General features: G+C 37.0%; 1 protein-coding gene across 4 annotated transcripts in view; it reads right to left on the bottom strand.

Annotated features, from left to right (window-relative positions):
• The window catches only part of LOC106959558 (serine/threonine-protein kinase BRSK2), a 196,736-nt gene that overhangs the window by 62,562 nt on the left and 110,415 nt on the right, over positions 1 to 23,759 (bottom strand). For all 4 annotated transcript variants that reach the window (XM_015052206.1, XM_015052203.1, XM_015052204.1 and 1 more), the window contains exons 3-4: positions 5,506 to 5,591; positions 1,422 to 1,562 (exon numbers count right to left, since the gene is read on the bottom strand). In XM_015052206.1, the coding sequence (XP_014907692.1) occupies positions 1,422 to 1,562; positions 5,506 to 5,591 (227 nt within the window). The remainder of the gene's footprint in view (positions 1 to 1,421; positions 1,563 to 5,505; positions 5,592 to 23,759) is intronic.

The following is a 23,759-nucleotide window of genomic DNA, read 5'->3' on the forward strand; positions in this document are numbered from 1 at the left end:
ACATTTCTTTTGTAACAGATATTTCGCCAGATTTTTATTTTTCTATATATATATATATATATATATATATATATATATATATATATATATATATATATACACATATATATAGTTTTATCTTAATTCGTTTGAACGTTTGAAGACATAAAATACATTCTTTGTCATTCCTCAGTTTTTTTTTTCCTCACATGTTCTTTACAAAGTTATAACAGTCACATGTTATACAAAGCTATAAACTAAATCTCCAGAGAAGCACACAGTCTTTGCAAGCTTTGGGATTACAAAAGCTTCTGTGAATTGTACACACACTCATTCAAACAGGAAAAAAAACACACAAAACACAACCCTCTAATTTAGTCCCTGCTGACTTGTTTGACTTTTGAAGTATTTGATTGCCTCTAGTCTATGAGCTGGTAAACATTTAAATTACCCCCTGAGGCTCAACACAGGGTGTCAGATCAGAACGACAACAAAATGTATCAGATAATTTGTGTCAGCTGCATTCGATCAACAGAAAACAAATATCTAAAGAGATTTAAAAATTGTGACGCTTCATTTTTAGCCAATCCTGTTTATCTAAACTGCTTTGTAATAAGTAATACATTTGTATTTGCATTATACTGTATTTGTATTTTAGCACACAAGACATTCATGAGTTTAATCTATAAATCTTTTAAAGAGATGTTTATAAATACCAAACACATAAACATGTGACACCCAGCTTTCTCTATGCTTAATTTCTATATTAAATCAGGTGATTTATAGCTGAACAGTATTCCCAAAGATCCTGAAGACTGGATCACAGACTCGCTTCAGGAGGGAACGGTTTCATTGCAGGATTCATCACTGTAGAGCTCATTATTTGTTCAATGGTGTATGATAACTAAATTGACTGTGCTACCCCCCTGAGTAAGATTGTAAGTGATATTTTTATGGATTGGAGGTGAGAAATGTGACTTTTAAAGCCACAAATATCTCATCACTTGGACTCATATTGGAGCCTAAACACATTAAGATTTTTTTTTTAAAGAAGAAATTAAAAGTTCTTATCTCTTTAAAGGAAAAAAAAATTCATGCAACCACATTCTGCTTATTTGCAGGGTCTTGCAAATACATTCATACCCACATATTCCTATTTTTTCACATCATAACAATAAATCATAATTGTCATTAGGATTCCATGTAATAGAACACAAAGGGAAGGGAAAGGAGACATTAAGTAGCACTTCATAATTGTAGATAGTGGGGTGCTGGAATGTCTCATACAATTCAAATTAAATTCATTGAAGTTTGTCGTTATAGCGTTAGTAAAGGTAAAATTGAGGATGTCAAAATTTCTCTTCTACATTACACAACAAACAGCATTTAGCGATCATAAACAGATGGAGGATGCCGTTTAATAGAAAGATTGAAAAACTTACCATATTGAATGACTGTGGCAGAAATCCAGGGCAGACATAATTTGTCTGAAGAATTTTCTGGCCTCTTTTGGTGTTAACCGGCCTTTCTTCACCAAGTAGTCAAACAGTTCACCACCAGACACGTGTTCTAGCACAAGGTACCTGAGAAAGACAGAGAATTGAGAGAGACATCTAAAGATAAAAAAGCTTCAGAAGAGCTGAAAGAGAAACTCAGTTACAAGTATCTTATATCTCATAATAAAGTCCCCTGACAGAGCCATGAAGAAAATAAATCCAAAGACCTTACGTTACTGTCAGAACTGATGTAAAAGTGGTTTTTTTTTTTTTTTTTTTTTTTTTTTGCAGCCTGACGTTCTAAATATGTGGGGAATTCTGATTCTTTGACATTCTGTGTTACACAAACACGGTGCAATCATATGAATTTAAAAAAAGGAAAGCCAACATATCCGTGCCATATTGTTTTTTTTTTTCAAAGAGTTGCTGCTGAGGTAGCCTTCAAGTCTGTGTGGTCAGACTTTTACAGAGCCAGTCTGTCATCCTGAATATATAGCTCGGCCATGGTCTGCAGCTCTGAGGGGACAGGATGAAGATAAATCTCCACTGACCCAAGAACAAAGCTTCATCTCCGGGTTGAAATCCAGCTGGCCCCTGCTCTGCTCTTATGTCTCGCATAAAAAGTGCTTTATTCATAACAAGCACAAGTTGAAATACAAAAAGGCTTTTTTTTTTTTCTTTAACTATCTACTTGGAAAAAAATATGAGGTGCACATCCATCATTTCAGTTTCACTGATTACCATATGGTGCTGCAGACTGTACTGGCCACCAAGCATGGTCTCCCTTTAGCCAAAAGTCTGGCTGCAGTAAATTCTCAGGAACTACAGCACATATGCCACTTACTTCTAAACATGTGAAACAGGATACATGTAAACATGAAAAATATAGACTAACCTAAGAAGCAGGGAGAATTGACAAGGATGTGTATATTGGGTTTAAAATTGAATAAAGCACTACAGTTTTTTCCCCCTGATCCAACAATTGTTTAAGAACACTGTAGTCGAGGCACGTTAATTTACTTTTATACCAGTGAGATTGTTTTGGGTGTAAATATTAAGTTTATTTCTTAGCCAAAAGAAACTCAAGATGTGCATAACATGCACATTCAGGATTATGGATAAAGGCAGGTTTTCTGAAAAAAAAAAAAATAAAATAAAAAAAAAAAGAAAAAATCTAAACGTTTCTCTTTTTATTATGGGATCCACACTACAACAATGGTGATTGTTTTGTTTATACATAAAACCAGTGGAACAAAGATTTAAAAGTTGTCTGCATTTAACAGAGGTTCTGTAGACCTAAGTTACTTTGTATGATTACAGTTCTTGGACTCTATATNAGACTTTTTAGATTGACTAAGTGCTTTTATAATCAGTATTAAGAAAACTAAAACAGAAACTGGTTCTATTTTATAAGAACTCAACGACTGTTAGCAGTCTTTGTGATTTAGATAAATAAATATTTGCATTACAATTTGCATTATGCAGCTATAAATTTAACGTCAAAGTGTATTTCAAGTTTAATGGAAAAATGGAACAAAGGAAGACAAAACAAAGAAAAATATTCCTCTACTGTTTTCCCTGACTTCTGGTGCAAAGTAGATCTCTATATAACCGTTTTTGTTCATTTCTATAACCACTACATACAGACAACATATATTTTTTAAATCTCTTTGAAATGTTTTTGAACAAGGCCAAATACACATTTTCAAGGCACCACTTCCTCTGAGACACATTTTGTTAGGAGAAAACTTTCTGAAACACTGGCCATACACAGCTACTGAAGCTGTATAATCTAGATAAGACACAGGAAACAATATAAGGAAAAAAAACAAAAAAAAAAAAAACAAAACAGCATTAATTTGGAACTTTGTTCAATTCAAATGGATTATTGAACATTATTGGATTAATTAACAATTATTGATTACCTCTGCATGTCAACAACTTCTGCAGAGGCCTTTTAATGAGTCAATGATGTAGAACAGGTGTGTTTGGAGCAGTGATATCTAAATTATGCAGAACACACAGCCCTTGTGGTCCATAATTTGCCACAACCTCTTTAAGCTAAGTTTAATGAGTTGGTATTTCAATTATTGCTTCAGTTATGCAACACTTTCTAAATATTTTTTTTATTATAAATATCTTAAAAACTAATCAAAGACAAACTAAATGTAATTTTTTGAAGAGATCTCTGTTCCAGCAGGAGCTACCATACCTACAAGAATATAGCTTACCAATTCTAACTAGTTATTTCCTTAAGGGTTTGATCTTCATATTTTTTTCAATTGTACAAAGAAAGCAAATGGTTTACAAAATCTATGGCAAACTACAGGATTTGCACACAAAAAAAAATAATTGAAAGTTTCTAATTCATAATGTAAAAGGAATTTGAGGCTACCATTTTGTTACCTGAGCTCTACAGCATCAAAACGCAAATAAATAAACTGAAAACAACACGCACACACAAATCAAGGGTTCTAAGATGCACTGCAGTTTCAGACGTGAGCATTTTTCATTCTTAGAGCCATAATTTATCTCAGTATCATAATATGTTTATTCATTCAACCTATAAATAAATTATTGTTAGGTATCAAATTCTCACCACCTCCCATATACATAAACACCACATTAGTTTTAACAGCTTGTTGTAGGATTTGTGCCAGCAAAAATAATAAATCTTTAAAGCCCTGGGAGTGCTAAAACCAAACACGCTGCATGCCTATTAATTAATGGCTTTCAAGTGGTGATGATATCCGAGCAGGAATCTGAACCATGTGAAGAGCAAAATCGCATTAGCGATTCGGGTATATGTGTTGGAGTCTGATGCTTTGCGCAAATGTAAAGTAATTTGTCTTCTGTGATGCTACTGGTGACCGTCTGTCAAAAGTGATGAAGCAATGAGCAAAAAATGAGATTTTCAAAATCCAATTACTGACTTGAATTCAAATTTTCTGCATGCCATAGCCTCTGAAAAGGATGGCATGTACCGTTCAGCATGCCCAATACTGTACACGACCCATAAGCTGCAGATAAGAGGTAGCTGAATTTAGTTGACAAGCAATCCTCTGCAGATCGGAAGGTCTACTAACTGATGGGGTTGTCACTCAGTGCTGTTAAACTTAGTTAATAGATTTAGCATCTGTGTGTAAACACAGCTGCTGCAGCGGCCTCTCCATGGCAAATGTTTCTTAATGCGGTGGTGTTGACGCTGATAAGCGCATCGCAACGTTTTTATTACAGAGACTTCCCCCTTGCTATTAGCAGTCCCCTGGTGTGCGTGACCAAATAAATGCTCAATGCCAGTACTAATGGAGCATCCAAGCCCTTGAAGGCAGTCACAGTTGCCCTGAAATCATAAGATGATCTGCTGCATTAAAATTGCTACTCCTAAGAGACCACCTGAGAGAAATGATATCATTAACAGTGAATATAATGTATAAAGTTCCTTTGATTTTTTTTTTTTTATGTAAAAGTTCCATACTTTCCCAGACTAAATTTCAAGAGCAAAGGACACATAAATACTTAACTTAAATACTGCAAACATTTCTGCATTTAGATGTGCAACCTGCAACAGTCAGCAAGACCGTTGAAAAATGTGCAAACAGATGGATGGGCAGCTGAATGAATGGATAGACAAACTAATGACAGGGTGGACAGATGAACATTTCTACAGATGTTACAACTTAAATACTTTATGTAACCCGAGACTGCAATAAAGGAAAATTTGAAATAAAGAAAAGACAAATGGATGGATGGCTCCACTGACAAACTGATTTATAAATGGACAATGTTGGATAGATGCAACATTTAGATAAAGTCTGGACGTACAATATCTTTACCAAACTTGTTTTTTCCCCCCCAATGTATCCAGACTTGAGAGACACTTTAAACTTCATATTGTATCTAGTTTTCTCCAGACTTTGTAGGAACCAACTGAACAAAAATGTGTGACAACACAATTTTTTATAATTTATCAAAATAATACTACGTTTCTTGAAAGTTTTGACTGGTGAAAGAAATTGCTCATACTTACAAGTATTTTTTATTTTCATAGACGTCGTGAAGCTTTAAAACATGTGGGTGTTCTATGAGCTTCAAAATAGCTATTTCTCGCTCCACCTGCAAGAGAGAAAGAGAAAAATTCAGAGGGAAAAGAGCAAAAGAGGATTTGAACACTGAAAAATTCACACTGTTAAATTCCAATAAAAATATTAATAAACCCTCAATCCTTTTTCTTTATTTTTATAAGATGAGGTCTAGCCAGTGGGTTTACCTTGAGGTTAGCTGGGAGTCATTTGTGACGTAGATTAGGAAAACCAGGAGATAGAACAATGTAAGTCAAAAACTTATTTCTACCATTTATCTTCCAAGCACGAGTAGAAATGTGGGCAGCTTAAAAAAAAAGGGTAGAAACTAAAATGGCTTGCAAAAGTATTCGTACCTCCTTTTCGAATTACACAAGATCAACATTTTATGTGTTTTATGGTAGGGAGTAGGTATCAACACAAAGTAGTGAATAGCTGTGATGTGGAAAGGTACAATTATACATATAACATGTTTTACAAACACGTTTTGATGCAATTACAGATCATGTAACTCTTTCAGGAGGATGTATTCATCAGGTTCCTACATATGATATTTTGCCCAGTTTTTGGTACAAAAACACACAAAACTGCATTTTTGTACAATTTATCTAATAAAAACTGTACTGGTTATCTACTCAACCTGAGTTCCGGCCAGCTTTGTTAAAACAGTAGGACAGGGCTCGACATACATTCACATTTTATTTTCATGAGAAAACCCCAATAAAACTGTAGTTGTAATATTAAAAAATAAAAGACAGGTCTAATACTTGTTCAATGCATTGTTCATACTGAATTTTATTTCATATTCCAGTGGTGTTCTTTTGCTGTATAAGGGCCAGCTTGTTTAGACAGCAGCGCAGAGAGCAACCTGTCATAATCGGGTATTTCTGTCCACCAAGCCTGCAGCCTCTGGGTACAAAGGTGTGTAAAATGTCCAGACAGCTGCTGCAGTAGCTCCTTTATTCCACAAGTGTCTGACATATTGATTGTTCATATAAAGACAGAACAAGTCGGAACAAGCGAGGAGTCGACTCTAGACTTTACAACTTCTGAGCTTCTGAGAGATATTTTCAGTTCACTATTGAGAGCAGCGAGAGTCGAAATTCACCATAATAGAGCTGATCAGTTTGGACTTGTGTCAGCATCTCTAGAGATCGTTGTCAGCATGTTCAGCTGACACTGAAAATCAGCATGGGAAACCACTCTGACAGAAGCCACAGCTAATCCTCAGCAACCCTGCTCTCCTTACTCTTTCACATTTCAAATGGATTCTAACTTTTCCTGACAAAGATGGAGTTCAAAGAGCCGTGTGAATTAAAGGCTCCTCTGTCTTAACTTGATTTCATCAAAGTCAGTTTCACCATGCCTGTGACAGCCTTCACGTTGCTTTATGTCTTCCTCATAATGTTTGGGTTTCCGTGAGCATTTCTGCGGAACGAAGGCAAACTTTGATCTGTCGGCTCGCCGTGTTTCTGTTAAATTCTTATAAAGTTGTTTGCTCAGCTGGGTGTGAAATAAAGCCCTTCAAAAATAATTATTTTTTTTTTAGCAATGTCATTTACCAATAATTGCTCCTGTCAGCTCTACCTGTAATTCATCTAGATACATGATTCATAATTATCGTCTCAAAGATAACAACGCTCATCAACACACTTGAAAAAGTCACATGTCACAAAACATTACGATAAAAAGAAAATGCAGACTAATTAAACTTAATCATTTTCCAATAAATAAACATGAAACTTTTAAAGTAGCATAGAGTAGAAAGTAGCCTTTTTTTACTAGTATTAATACAACCAAGACTAACCATTTACTCTAAATAGTTATTGTGTGATGAGGTCTTCAGTATTGAATTAAAAAGTTCACAATATTTTTTTTTATTCCACAAATAGTTAACCAGTTGATGTCAGCATGTGATGTCATCTTGTTAAGTAAGTTTAAGCCATTATTATGATCACCAAATAAATGTGATCTCTGCTCGAGTCTCTTATTTTGAACCAAGAAAGGAAGTAGTTCTTGATTTGACCTGCTAGTTGACAAATACAACTCTACTTGTGCTGACTGACAACATACAGCTTAAGCATTGAAAAAGGTTTCAAGGAGGACTAAATGTTTGCCAGTATTTTAGGTACTTCATAGATTAAAAACAAACAAACATATAAGCTAATAATTTGTAAGCAAACTGAGAATACTATGGCTTGTTAAATGCCAGATGCAAACACTGAAAAATATTAAAATTATCTCAACTCAAGGGCGAAACAGAGAGCAGAGTATATTGTAGAAACTATGAAGGAGTTGCGGAGATTCATATCTCAGGTGGGAGACAGCTACTACTTATAAACTCCACAAGCATGGCCTTTGTAGAAGAGTGGCAACAAGACAACCCATGTTGAAAGTACCTGTCTGAATCAGCCACAAGCCATGGAAGCGACATTTAAGGAAAAAAAGTTGACGAATCCAAACAAAAAAGCTAAACATGAACAGAAAACGACACAGCACATCAACCCAACAGCATTTTCATCATAAAACATGCGTTTCTTTGGCATGGACAGAGAAGCCGTTTAAAGTTATAGAGAATATTAATGGAGCTAAGTAAAATGCAATCCTAGAAAAAAAAAAAAAAAAACATTTGCCAAAGCATGAAAAAAATACTGTTTTAGAGGTTAACAATTTAATTTTAACCTCTAAAACTGATCACATAAATAGCATAACATCCCAAAACAGTATACTGAAGGCATTGTTGTAACATGGCTAACTAAAAAAGTTAAGAGTTATGGATACTTTTTCAATCCACTATACTCGTATAGTCTCTAATATGTTATCTTGTTTCCAGCACTTTTTTTTTTTTACCTCCTGTGTAGTTCTGTGTGATTTCACTTCACAAGATACAAGCTTTTTAAGGTTTTCTTCCTTTAAGTCAACTTCCTACCTCACAGCTGGTTGACAGACACCTCTCCCCTGCTGAGCGATCATATTTAATCTCTCTTGAGGAAAAGTCTAGCAGAGGGCAAGTGAAGTAAAGCCTAAAAAGTCACAGGTGGGAACGGTGTTAAATCTAAGAACAAAGCTCATCTAAATGGGGTAAAGTGGTAAATGCATAATTAACAGTACCATGAAGTACCACGTAATGAAAGCACTTGGACTAATCCAGAAACTAATGAGTTCCATCAGCAGCCCTAAACTATGCCACTTCCTCACCTTAGGCTGAGGTGTGTTATTAAGAGCAAGCCCGTGGTGCCTGGCCTAGCAGTGGGGTTCCCTGCAAAGAGACTAATGCTAAGCAGGTCTCAGGCAGGGATGAGCCACCGAAATGCCTCAAATCAGGCAGCTGGCTTCCTAAGATTCCCCTCTCCAGTCTTTTGTTAATTAAAATAAGAGAAACGAGGCTCAGTGTAAAGGCTTAAGACTAAAACCGCCTTCTTATTAGATTAGCTGCTGATTAATGCACTAATGTAAATCAGTGAACCACGTTTCGCTCTTTCATGTTATAAACAAAACTGTTGAATTAAACAACAGTGATTATCCCACAACGATTTGAAAATACAGTGACAACTCGCTTTCTATTAATTGCAAAAAGGAGTGGAAAAATGTGTTGTGCTGCTGAATAAATTATTGCTCATCTACTCCATGCATAAGACAGTGAGTAATTGCCTTCTCACTTTTTATCAGACCGCCAAATGCACACATCCACCCCCTCCAAAAGTTTTAAATTCCAGGTGGCCATATTCTGTCTTGGCCTGTATCCTGAATATAGCACACTCTTTCTCATTAAGTTTCACATCTGTGAGTGTAGGCACTTCTATTCAGCTGCCATTTCTCCAAAGTACTTCATTAGCAGACTCTTGAGCACCGATCACTCACTCACACACACACACGCACAGGTGGACAGGTGGTCGGCTGAACACACCTTAACTTTTTATCATTCTTGCCTTCTGTCTTCCTCTTATGATTTGCCACAATTTGAAATACCAATTTGATCAATCCTCCAAGATAAAACTGAGGGGGGAAAACATCATCCAAATCCAGCGGCTGAGAGCAAACAGTGGTGGTTATTATTTTGGTGATTATGAGTAGAAGAGGAGCTTGTTAGAGAATGTGAAGATTGGGACCGACTACTCTAACTTGCACAGGGTTTCCAATTTGAGTCACATCCCTCCACACAAAAGTAGATCAGTTGGCGAGTTTTGTTGTAGAGTAAACCAAAGTTTTAGTATAACGGTTGGGCGCAGATTTTATATGCTGAAGATGTCTCAAAATTAAACTTTATATCCATGTTATAATTGCTCAGTATGGGGCTAGGGGTCCTTTTGGTAGCCAAAAAGACCCCTAGACCCCTTGAACATAATAACCCCAGAGAGACATTTGCAATGACACTCTCATTTGCTTTATCAGATCCTTTAGAAAAATGATTTTCTTCATCTTGGCCTTTAGCTTTTGCTATGACATTTGTTACTAAAACTGAATTTTAAGTATGGATAATGTATTATTTTCATAAAGTCTTATATGAAAGGCACAGGCAAGAAGAACTGGAATGTGTGGGGGCTATCAGGACAAATGAGGCAATAAGAAAATGACGCTCCACATATAGAGTATGAGAACAACTTTAGCAAAGCTGGCAATTGATTCTCTAAATTACAGCCCTCCACCTGAATGACTGAATGGATGCACAAACAAATTACTGGTTAGATCATAGTGGTTAGCACGAGATGACAGAGGATTAAAGAAAGACAGAGACAGGCAAAAAGATGCAAGGTGATTAGATTGATGCTGCGTATGTCAAAGAGCGACCACACAGAGGGACCGGCCCAAAATCTCAAAGGGGAAAATAATGGATCACAGGCTCTGTCATCTCTCACTCAGCCATTATTGCACCTCGCACTGTCTCAGTCCTTTACCTCATTCGCTCTCTTGCACGCAGAAGGAAAACACAGATATTTCTGTCACCTCCCCCAGGCATGCCAGCAAAACGTCCCTTGATACCGAGATCTGAGGATCAAAGTCAACAGGGCAGCCATGTGTGTCAGGGAAAAAAAAAAAAAAAAAACATGCGGGTGGCTTGCCAACATGGAGACCAAAGTAAATGCAAGAATAACTGGGTAGATAGAAGGGAAAAAAACAATAGGATAAACAAAGGGAGATGGAGTGAATCTGGAAGTCTTGTAAAGAGAAAAATATGCAATTCTCTGCATTGATGAGGAATAAATGTTGAGGATTGAGAGTAAAGAGAGGCAGTGCCATCTCCATCAATCCGCCTCAAAAACCCCTCGGGTCCTGCAGGCTCTCATGTAGTTAATTAATACAACATGGTGAAGGGACGCCTTTTCAGCAGCGTCGTAATGCAAACCAAACATGTGATAACAAGGTGATGAGCAAACAATCAAAACTGCTAAGCTTGTGAACTTAAAGGAAACAAGGGATTAATTCAACAAGAGTGCCTAGAGAAAAAAAATTATACTCCATTTAATTTGGAGGTTTGCCATATCAGTGAATATGTCTTGGAACTTTGAATTCAGGTGGGGTTTGGTTGAATTAGGTTTGTTGTAGCAAACCTAACCACTTAAGATAAAAATGCCTATTAACTTTCTTTTTTTTATCAAACACAAAGTCTCAGAAGAAAATAAATTGTGTATTTCTGAAACTCTCTAGTTTTATACCTAGCAGCCATGTTGAATTTGAACTTGAGACTCCCATGGGACCTCTGCCACGAATTTGGACGTCGGCAGGCAATCTATTTGTTGTCTCACTTGGATTTCACCAGACAAGTCATCTACAGTCAAGCCCAAAATGAGATTTTCTCCTGGCAGATTTAGAGGCAAATTAATCATTTCATTTTACCAATTTGTTGGTGAGTGTCTGTAATATAAATGGTCTAAAGTGGTGCAGCCAGAGTCCCAACTTGAATCTGAGAGCCAGGAGGCGTTTCAACCTCAACGACAGATGAATGGTCAAAATGACCAGTTGAGACGCCCAAAAAGCTTGCCTGCTGTCTGCAAATACCAGAAGCATTTAATTGCTAGAATTCCAATAACTGATTTCTTATTGACTATTATGAAAGGGTATAATTACTTTTCAGCATGCTACAATTTTTTTTCTACAAAATAATTGTACACTAAAGAGAATCTGTGAATCTGTGCTTAAGATTAGGTTAACGGCAAGGAGAGCCTTTCAGCGCCAAAGTCTTTGAGCTCGTCCCAAAAAAGAAATGATCAAATTACCAGTGGAAACATGCAAAAGGTTGGTCAGCAATTAGAAAGATGTCCCCATAGATTTTAAGAAAATGTAAGCAAGGGGGAAAAATATGGTATTCAAAACTTACTAGTCCAAGTGTAGAAATAAATTTGCACTCAACTTTACCTTCTCCCAAAAGAATAAGATGACCAGAAGACAAGATTTTGTCTAGTTTCCCTTCTTAAAATCTTTGAGACATTTTAATACGATATATAAACAGATAAATTTTGTGTGCATGCATCAAATAAATGTAAACTTGACAGTTGGATGAAGGAGCATTATTGAGGTAACGACCGGATGGAAGAAGATGGTTAGCCAACTGTAAATGAGCAGATGGGGAGAACATGGCACAGCTTGGCTACTCGCTCTCAAACACCAGTCAGTAAGTCATCCATTCATACTTGTGACGTGTGGACACATGACTATGAAACAGTGTACTCGCACACCACTGATCACTGCAACCCATGAGCGACTTCCATCCATATGTTGGTCAGTGAGCCAGTGGGACACAAATTGTGTTTTCTCCCAGTTACAGAGGGTGGCCAAACTGGTGTGTACATGGATTTGTGTCTGTGAGCTTTTTCTTTATTGCCGATAGAGAAGAATTTGACACACTGTGTCCACAATTCAAATATACACTTCACAGCTGTGTTTAAAGACTTTCATAACAGGGAGCCAAGGCGTAACTCTTGTTGTTCATCACAACATTTTCAACTTTATGCTGACAAAATCTGTTTTTGGAAAAACCTGTTTCTTCCAAATTGGATAAGGAATCTACAAAGACAAGTTCAGGGTCGCAGATTTAACCACATTTGTTGAGGTAACAAGTCCATACAGGTAACTTTGTTATCTTCCACAACTGAGTTGGACCCACAGAGAGCAGGACAAATATGAAATAAAACCATAACTGTACAGTTCGATTCCTGTCAAAGCCGCTAAACTGAAGGGGTGAAGGGGGGGGGGGGAGATTCTTCCCCTTACTTTCATCTCTCTCTTTGCTTATTGGTTTTCTCTCCACCTTGGGAACCTCTTGAAATACAACTGCACATCTTCACACATATAAACACAGATACACAGTCAGAAAACACAGCAGGGTTTTTTGATAATCACTTTATCAGTCATCCTTTGAACATAGCAGGTAAAGTCCCTACACTGGGGAGTCTGATCAATGTCAGAGACATGTAAATCAATCAGGACACAGTCTTTCCTGGCTTGCTAATCCGTATCCTTTATCCATCTACCATCCTTTGAAATGGCTCTCATTACTGCTTCCCACCCAAACCCAATTTTAGTATTCCTCCCCCTCCTTCATCTTTCTCTCCTGCCCCTCATTTACTCTTGGTTTCGCTCATTCAGTCTCTGTAATCATGTTTCTGTTCTGTTGACGGATCCATCAGGAAGACATTTAAACTCATGGCAAGCCACATCATTTCATACTAACAGACATGTCCGTGGATAACCTTGGTCCTAATTGACTATGATGGCAGAGGTCTTCTACAAATGGGTGTAATAATGAACTTCTATGTAGGCGTAGACGTGGAGACGGCCATGTTGTAAAGACCATGTTGGTGTTTGAGTACGAGTACTACACGATGATGCTAAGGCGATTTACAAGAAAACTGATTTTTCAGGCAGTCAGTGGTAATAATTTTGTATCCCTAGCGTGTGGAATCATTATATACATTCATTTCTTATAGGACATTAATAATATATCAAAAATATTTAATATTTCAAGCCTTTGTTTTATACAACTTTGTTGCATTGTATTTAAACTTATTCACAGTCAGTTGAGTGGAAAGAAAAAGGTAGGAAAAATTGCACCAGCATCACAGATAACCACAGCCTTAAAAAGATTGTCATGCAAAATCATTGGTAATTTATGGGATCTACAGAAGAAATGAAGGGCTGTGTTGGAGCCCCAACCGAGTACATAGAAAAACACTTTTTTGATTTTTATTTTTATTGATCTTATATAAGGTTCTAATTCTCTGTAATACTACATTTCAAGTTTCAAGATAAAATATTTTGCTATGTGTAATAAGTTTGACTTATTTGATAACCGTTTCACTTTCTGAAATGAGAAACAAAAAATATGGAACTTTTTCACAACATTTTCATACATCGCTTCAGCTTTCTGAATGTCTGTTGTGCCAAATTTGTCTACTGCTGGAAACAAACAGAAGAGGAGATCACTATTGACAATATTTCTCTGATCATAATTTTGGTTCATAAACCAATTAACATTTAACATATTATTGAGGATTCTGTACTCTTCTCATGTTTATTAACCTAACGTAGGCCTCTTTTCATATTCAAGAATGCATCTTTCCCTGGGGCATCTGATGCAACTCAAAGGCCATTTCTATTAGCAAATCTTAAAAGGTTGAAAGAAAATATAATCATTCAAGTAAGACGCAGGTGCATTGAGCTACCTGGGTCAGAAAATTGCAAAACTTTAAAACAAGGTTATTGTGCAACTATGCACAATGAAGAGAAAAAGATGGGAATTAAATGGAACATCTCCACACCTTACTATGGAAAAGTTGCAGCAATGAATTCACCAAATTATGGAGGAAAAAGTTCATTTAAAGTGTACAATTGTTTTGAGAAATATGACAACATATCTGCCACATTTAGGAGTATGAGGGAGAATTCCAAGTACCACAAAGTTGAACAAAGACTTGCTTTACATGCTTTACTTTTCGTCACATAAGTTACAAACAATTCAGTCTGTATCGGATGGACGAGTCAACTAAAAACTATAAAAATTGACGTTCCTTTTCAGCTTACACTTTTGTTAATTAGGATTTACAGAGTTCATGTCAAATGAACTCAGTGCTCATTTGTTAGTGAGTGGAGAAATGTCAGCACACTGAGGTCATTAACAATCAATGCTCAGAGGTGTAAAGAAAAAGGAGCAGGTAGTGCTAAAAGTGTCGGGTGCCTTCATTTACTCGAGATGCCTATGACAAAAAAATGCTAAGCTCTGTAAGAAAAAGAAAAAATTGCAATATTAAGACCGAATGTATTTGTTCCAAATTGTGATAGATAAGAGTTTACGCCGTATTCACACAGAGACACACATGAAAACACACTAGATCAAATGTTATATTAAAAGATTAACAAATCTCAAGATAAAACCAAGAAATAAACAAGCTCTTAAAAACTGAGCAAAAAGTTATCGTCCCACAACATTATTCTTAATGAAAGAAGCAGAAATGATAAGCCCGACATAAATAAGCATAGCAAAAAAAGGGAGGAAATAAATATCTCGTCTATCTGACAACATAGCGGCTGATCCCTTTGAAAGGAGAAACAAACACCATCGATTTGGACGTCCGTCTGTCTCCTGTCGCGCTCGATGGGGGATCCCGCTACATCTTCTGTTCTGTTCACCTCCATTTCATTATTCTGTCTACACTCATCTCTGTTTTATCTTGATAAGATATATGAAAGGTAAAAAAATCAAACAACACCGCGTGTTTGATAAGCTTTGCCATCGCATGAAGCAACAGCAAAAAGAGCTGTTTAAAGCGGCACAAAATAAGACTCCCTCAAGAGATCGGTTTATAGTGTTTTAATGTTTTGCATTTTCAATTAACGGCAACCAAAACAAAAAGGGAAACGTTGGTGAAGTTAAAGTTAATATTATAGCCTACAAACTGCAAATATCTGACACCCTGTGGATTAAATTGATTGCACATTTCCAATTTCAACAGAGCTTCGTCAACAAAGCTGGTGAAAAACGGTAATAAACATTGATTTATGAACAGTGACTTGAGGACAGATTAGGAAGCAGAATGCCGAGTGGCCTTCATATTGGCTCATAATGTAGAAAAGAACTTGTTTAAAGGCTTTACCTGTTAGGGAATATCAATGGCATCAGATCCATTCCTTCACATTACTGTGAGGGAAGAATGAGCTCACAAAAAGATGTAAAATAGACTTTCGAAAAAAAAAAAAAAAAAAAAAAAAAAACAAGAAACAGCTGATTTTGGATTACTATATCGTGTTTTATCCCTATAAATTGTAGGGTAAAAAAATAACCCTAAAATGCACTAAACAAACAAAGAGTGAAGGGAGCAGCTAAACCACCTCAGTAGGCTTGGTGTGCAGTCAAGCTATCAAGATCTAACTGTGAGTTAAGCCCCAACTTCTGCTTGAGAACCATACAAAGCTGATAGATCAGCTCGCAGGGGCAGAACATATGAAAGCCATTTATTTCAAGCAGTGTCTGTGCACGCTCCGAGGCCTGGATGTGCACAATCCACACACAGGCATCTCTTTACCCAACCCACTGGCGGCAATACAAAATGGCCAATCTAATCATTAGGAGGGAAAGAGAAAAGATGGCAGAGAGAAAAGCTGTGTTGCAGTCACTGAAGTGTCAGGATAACATGATTAAAACTGATTCATGTGGTCAAAGCATTACGCTCCTCACTCACTCAACAGTTTATTGTTGGCTGGTATACAAAGCCTTGTAAAAAGTCTTCATACCCCTTCCTCTCTACAGTGTTTCACACCACAATCTTGTTTTATTTTACTGGCGTTTTTATGTGAATCAACACAAATTAGCTCATAACTGGACTTTTTGAAATAAATACAAGGTTGCATATATGTTTTAGCTCATTTTACTTTGACAGGCATAAAAAGACATATTTTCAGAAGTCACATAATTATTAAATAGACTCCGATGTTTACAATGCAATCTCAGTATAAATACAAATGGTCTATGAAAAGCTTCAATGTTTAATTATAGAACAATAGTGACCAAACAGCATCATGAACATGCATTGTTCAAATGCATCATTGGCATATTAAAAGAGTATGAAGTGAATAGATCAAGTCACAAATGCACAAGAGACTTGTGGCAAGGTCAGCGAAGCAGCAGAGCCTCGTAGCAACGGTGAAAATATTTGTCATCACGAAAACCATTATTTGTGGACTCCATCAACTTGGCCACTATGGGAAAATGGCAAAAAAAATAAAAAAAATAAAAAAATAAACGTAATTGTTGAAAGAAAGACACAAAAAGAACCTGTTTGCAGTTTACCGTAAGTTATGTAGAGGACAGCAAATATATGTGAAAGAATGTGCTCTGGCTGGATGAGTACAAAAGGATTTTTCTTTTTCTTACATAAACAGATTTGTGCAGCAGGAAGAAAAAAATAATAACTTCATACGGTCACCCTAAATAAAACATCCTCGTTTGGAAACCATGTGGAGATACGTTTTCCTAATAGTAATTTTTGTTGGGAAGATGGGTGAAGCTAAATACAGGAATACGTCTTTTGTTTTTTTTTTGTTTTTTTAAGACATGAATGTTAGAGGATGCAATAAAACATGACACTAAGGCTGTTTTCATACCAGGAGAACCATAACCCGAAACATGCAGTCAGAGCTACAATGGGGGAGTTCAGATCAGTGTGTCTTTGTTCGTAGAATAGAAAAGTCACAGCCCTGCCAACTAAAAAAAAAAAATAGCAACCAAAGCCTGATAGAAATTCATCTTCAATTCAGCCTGATTGTTATAGAAAAAAACATCCTTAGTAATACATCAAACCTTCTATTTTCTCATTTTTTGGCATGTATAGATTCAACACAATGTCAACTTTTAAGTTAGAGATTACTTTTATACTGTAAAAGTTCACTATATTTATTAACTATAATCTGGCAGTGTAAAATCTAAATGATGACATTCAAACTTCAACTAATATGAAGCAAAATACAATTAAGGAAGTGTGGTTAAAGAACTTTGTAAATCAAGGGCAAGACAGACAAAAAAAAAAAAACCGTCTAACAAAAAAAAATAATAATTAAAAAATAAGTAAAGCATTGATATTCCAAATCATCTTCAGAAAATATTGCAACTTTAAGTTCATCCACCATCCCAACCCTCCCCCCACATGCACCCTTCCCTTTCTTCATCCCTCCTCTCCCTCTCTTCTGTTCTCTCTCTGGGCTTGGGGACAGCAGAGTGACTTTGATGTCATGCAGCTTTAGGAGGAGAGAAAGTCACTCCGGCTAATTAGTTGTCCTTATCCCGACAGCAGCAGCCGCCACCAGCTCGCTGGCTCAGAGGGAGAAACAGAGCAGGCAACAACAGCAACTACCAACTGCTGCATGCCAAAGATACCCCCACTCCCTATGCCAGTTGTTAGTGCTGCAAGCTTGTAATGATTTAACTCAGCCCTAGACTACGCAGAGCCTTAATAAAGTTTTCCCTTTCTCTAGAAAGATAGGTTGTGTTGTGTAAGACATGGTAAAGCTAATATTATGCTGCAGTAAATGTTTCGTTCTCATCCATCTTCTCCCCTATATCGGTGTCCTCAACAGGTATGTCTAACACCCATCATCAACAGAATTAGGCTTTCTCAAAGTTCAAGAACAATGCACAATATTCTCTTGTGGTAAAATATTTCCGTCTTACAGTTTTAATTGAATCTGTTGAAGCACAATTTAACCTAGAGAGCCCTCAACCATTTTCTAGAAGGTACCCATTGCATTTTGTGAGCTGAAATGATGGCTATTATTTTCCAAATGTCATGACTTCACACTCTGATTGCCATTAATTTACACTGGTGTAGATTTTCTCAGTCATCTAGGACATAATCCTAAATACCTAACTAGAATGTCACTGGATTTGTTTCTTGAATTAATTTAATTAGTAGGTTGGACCAACTTTTACTAGATTAAAGGCCAACACCTGATGCAAATAATGGTGACCAAAATGCTAAAGGTTTTAGGAATTGCATTGATACACGAGAAAGAGATGAGAAAGCACAATGTGGATTTATTATGACTGACATTTTGTATTAAGTATATTTTTAAGTTGATCAGAGGGAAGCATACTTTCAAATAGTAATTCATGTCTTCTGGTTTCTAAAGGCCCAATTCTTTGAGCCACTTTTCAAAATAAGAAATAAAATATTGCTCACTAGAACATAGTGACTAAGCTAGACAGAAATTGATCTAAATGCTGCGACAGTCTGCATGCTCTTTAATTATTTTGACACCATAATTTCTTTTCCGGGGTTTTCTGTCATTTTCACTTCCTGCTGCTATCCATCTCTATGCATTGAATTTTAAAAGAGAAGAAGGTGACCCTTGTACTTGCATCCCATTATCTTGAGTTGCTAAGGCTCTGCTAAACTCGAGCAAAATTCAAATATTGCTTCCTTTTCTGTCTGACCAAAAGGTCTCTTTGATGTCAATTTTATCATTTCTACCCGTCTGTGAGGGTCCTTGGACCCCTTTATAGTTTTTTTTTATTTTATTTTATTATGCAGCCCATGTCAGACAGTGAACAAGAAATACCATTGTGTCATGACAAACATTCATTTGAAAGGATAGTATTTCAATATTACCAAGTCAAAATGAAATTAAGAAAATGGTATGTGCATCAGCTAGGTTTTAATAATTTTTGACCACAGGATGCAAAAAGCCAGATTCTTAACATTTTTATATTACTAATCACACAGAAACCTTGGACACTTAAAAGAGTTAAGGACATTTCAAGATATAAAGATATTAAATGTATCTGATTTAAAAGATACATTTAATGTATCTTTTACACTGACAGAGGCAGGCAAAAGATGCCATACATTTGCTGCTGTCGAGATAAACTTTATTTTTCCATCACACCACTTCTACAGGTTGGAGTCCTTTTCATGGATTGCCAGAGTGAACAAAGTTTTCTCTCGCTGTTTGAAACATATACGCCCTTTTCAGATCATTCATTTGTTTAGTGATCTATGTGTTCTTTATGCCTGGTGACACCTGAACGGTCTGGACATGCAGTGACCGTTAAAGTGACCATTGAAGGTATTCATCCCATAATCACAATAATTGGGAACGAGAGGGACAAGCAGATAAAATACAACGTAAATGCTAAATGGTAAATAGCTTGTACTTGTATAGCGCTTTATCAAATTCAGAGGACCCCAAAGCGCTTCATGCTACACTGACATACTAAGTACTGGATAAAAGCCACCGCTGCCCTGGGGTACACCGACAGAGGCAGGCAAAAGATGCCATCAGGCCTTCCGACTACAACCAGCAGGCAAGCTGGGTGAACCGTCATGCCCAAGGACACAATGACAGGGGTGGACAGAGTGGGAATCGAACCAGAAACCCAGCAATTGAGGGATGAGCTCATACCACTTTCGCCACCATGCAGTAAAGACAGCTGAAGAAGCAGTAGGTCAGTACTGAGCACAAACCAGAGGCTCATCTCCCCGTGTCTGAAATTGATTGCGCAGAGATAAACATTTCCCCGAAGTTGCATACTTCCCTTTATTTCAGGACTCTAAACTGCAATCTCTGAAAGACCTTTGATTTCAGCAGATTGACTTGTATCTTGTTTAAGGACAAAATGATCTGAAATAGAGGGTTCATTGTTCAGTGTTTTTTGTGACCACTATGATCTGAAATGGGCTATATAATAACCTCTGAATGTTGCTGAAAACAGTCATCTGGCTGAAAGAAAGGTAGTACACCCTCCCAAGCATTCATAACACATTTGAGCTTTTAGAAATATATCTAGCTGCAAAAAAACATGCATAGTGACGGTGCTCAAACTAAAGATGTTACATCTGTCACTCTAAAGGCAATACCGCTTTACAGCTATCGTTGGCAGGCTATGAATGGCATGTCTATACGGCAGCTGACTGTAGGCTTGCTACCCCAAACTGATAGCTTGGCAGATGAAGCGGCTAATACTGGCTTGTTAGGTTCCTACTGTTTTTAATATAATGTCAAAGAATAAAACATGTGTAACATTTTGGACAATAAGCAGTTGAAAGCAAGTGCATTTAGTCCACATTTTTTGGTGATTAAGTTTTAAAAGTTACTTGAGCATTTTTTTGTTCCTATCAAAATCAATAAATGTTATTTTATTATAGCTCTGACAATCAATATTATATGTTTTACAAGCAGTGACAAGAGTTCTCACATTTTATTTTAAATTAAATTAAATTTTGGTGGTAATATTGTACTGCACAAATTTTGCACAATATAGTCAAACCATGACATTTTTAGGTAAAGTTATGATGTAATAATCTCAAACTGCTCAATACCTACACAGTTATAGCTGTAAAGCTGAATCTCTATTGGCTTTTCTATACTTTTATGCTTTGCTTGAGCTTAAAATCTCACGTCTCTTATATGTGTTCACTAGCTTTGTCTGGCATGCATGCTCAGCTTAGCAAAATGTCAGACTTTATTGTCATTTTAGTGATATTATTGTATTTGCATGCAACCCCAGTAATAACCATGACAACTTCCCTGCTCTGTTTGTGTGAATGTCATGTTAACAGATCAATAGAAAACACTCCCACTTTAGGGAGGAAATGTAAGTAGAGATGTGATGTCCCTACACAGGCATCTGTGTTATCTCGTCTCAGTGGGGGGTCCACACAGCATGTCCATCTCTCTCTATTTTGCCTTGTTCTCTTTCACCCCGCCTCCTGTTCCCACTGAGTCTCATCCTCCGAGGCCCACGGCACAGTTGTGGCAGATAAAGACAGAGAAGCTGGCTGACTTTCAGAAACATGGACCCAGGTCTTGAGATATGGACTCAAAACACACACAAACACACGCACAGAGAATAATGGTTGATTTTCAACAGTACTTAGATCAGGCTGCCGTCCCCTGTTCTGTTTACCCTCGGTGCCGAATACTGCTGACATACTGTCATAAGTGCATAAAATTTATTCTCTATGCGCATGTCTCCATCTCATCCTTCAAAATATGACAGGCGGCTTTTCCCACAGACAGAGACACTTATTATTCAAGTAGCTACATTGCTACAATTTATGTTTAAAATAAAAAAACACTGGCTTCTGCTTGTTCTTTAAAACAGTCAAGGCTTATTCCCTTGTTAGAAAACTGACAGGAAGTTCACCGATGAATATGTTATCCAAGAAGGTTCAGTGCTCCGTCTGTTCTATTAGGTCACAGCCTGTAGGGCCATGGATTAAAATGTTGCAAGATCAGTTATATAAAGTTCAACACAGTGAATCGAGCCGAGAGGTCTCCGCCAAAAATCTCTAAGACAATTAATGCAACCTGTCTACTCATCTCCGTAGACCCTTGACTCTTAAGGCCAGTCAGCAGAAGGACAGACGGAGAGGGATGACACAGGTCATAAAGGACACATACATGCACAGACATAGTAATGCGTCTCTCACTGTGTGGTATATGTACTGGAGAACTTTTCTTAGCGAGCAGTTCTGTCTATTATCTGTAGCTGTTCACGAGTGTGTCTTCAGCAGAGCTGCACACACAGACCTGTCCAGGGGAGTCAGATTTTCTCCCTAATGGCACCACGGGGACCAAAGACATTATCATATTAAAAGGTGACATTTCACAGCCGGAGCCTAGCAGGAGAGTGCTGCCCGGTGACATTGACAGTTTGACAGGCAAACAGGCAGACAGGACAAAAAGAAGCACCAGAGACTGCAGTGCAAAACAATTGGAATATTTGGGGGGGGAAAAAAAAAAAAAAAAAAGAGTCTGGAGGATGCAGTCAACATCTGTCCAGGAGCAGCAGGAAACTCAGAACTGGAGATTTGATTGTGGATCTTATTTGCAAAATCAGTGTTGCTGTGACCATGCAGAAGTGTGAACCTGTGTGGTTGCTCTTGGACTAGCTGTTTGCTTCAGCCTCTGTGTACAACAAACCTGGATTTATACTAAATGAAAATGCCACGTTAAGATATTAAGAGCTTAAAGTACTTTACCAGAACATGGTCAATGCAATTAAGCTGCAAACAAAACTAATACTAAATGTCTGAACACAATGAAATTATTTAGATTGCATCTTAAGTGCTTTGAAACATTCATATTTTGTCACAGTACAACTACAAAACTTACGCATGTTTTGTTGAAATTTTATGTGATCTAGTTGTGAAACCTTCATTTTAGCCTTGCAAACAAGACTTTGTGTCTGCAGCAAGTGTTTTTAGTGTATTTAATAGTTGGATGATATTTTTTCAGTTTCCAATGACTGGTTTACATGGAGCTGTCTACGATTCTCAAAGATTGAAATACTTCTTAATAACCAAATCCTGTTTCAAACTTTTCCAAAACTCTATTGAGCATCTGTCTTTATGACGCCGTTTGTCCCCTAAGGTTCTCTAACAATTCTCTGAAGCAGTTTGATGAAAAATTACATTAATATCTTTAAAATAATCTCTCTAATAGTTCTGTCTTTCAATGCAGATACTTCAGTACACATCTGCTTGCTACACACGCACCAACAGAGGACCAGCAGTTAGGCGAAGAATGACAATGTCAGAGCTCGGTAATTGGCTCTGAACTGCAGCTTCAGCAAGTGTGTGTCCTGTCGGAGACCTGTCAGTTTTTGCCGCACCTTACTGCTGTCACATATTGCAGCTGTTCCACCAACCACTTCTGCTACACCTAATAATACTTCTGTCAGAGCAAAGGCGACAGAAATGACCAGAAATGGTCTTTTCCTTCATGGAAATACCTGACTGCATGTTGAGTGGAGTAAGAGACAGAGAAAAAAGAGTTATTTCTAGAGTAAAGCAGTGGAGTGAGTGCAAAAGAAAAAAAAAAACAAGACTGGGAGATTTCCACACAGCAAGGACTTGATTTATACAGAATGTTTATCAAACAGCAATATCCCAGCACAGAGAGCATTTCATCTGAAGTCTAATGGCGTTACTGCATGAAGTGATGAAAACTGAGGGAATTTCAAATTTCAGACGGCCTGTGATGTGAGCAAACCCATTCACTTCCTGCTTTCCAGCTCATAAGCCAACAATTACAGTAAGTACTTCTCTCTGTGAAAGAAAATGTCCAAGTTGGAACATCTTGAGAAATAGTCCTTTGTTTCTTGGTTACTGCTAGTTTTTTTTTTTTTTTTTTTTTTTTTTTTTTTTAACCAACCCATAAACCAAAGAGACAATTTTAATAAATAATTTTTTTGGGCGGGAAAAAAATAAAG

This window comes from Poecilia latipinna, unplaced genomic scaffold (genome assembly GCF_001443285.1).
Source record: "Poecilia latipinna isolate Pla-1442-1.1 unplaced genomic scaffold, P_latipinna-1.0 Scaffold1095, whole genome shotgun sequence".
Lineage (NCBI taxonomy): Eukaryota > Metazoa > Chordata > Actinopteri > Cyprinodontiformes > Poeciliidae > Poecilia > Poecilia latipinna.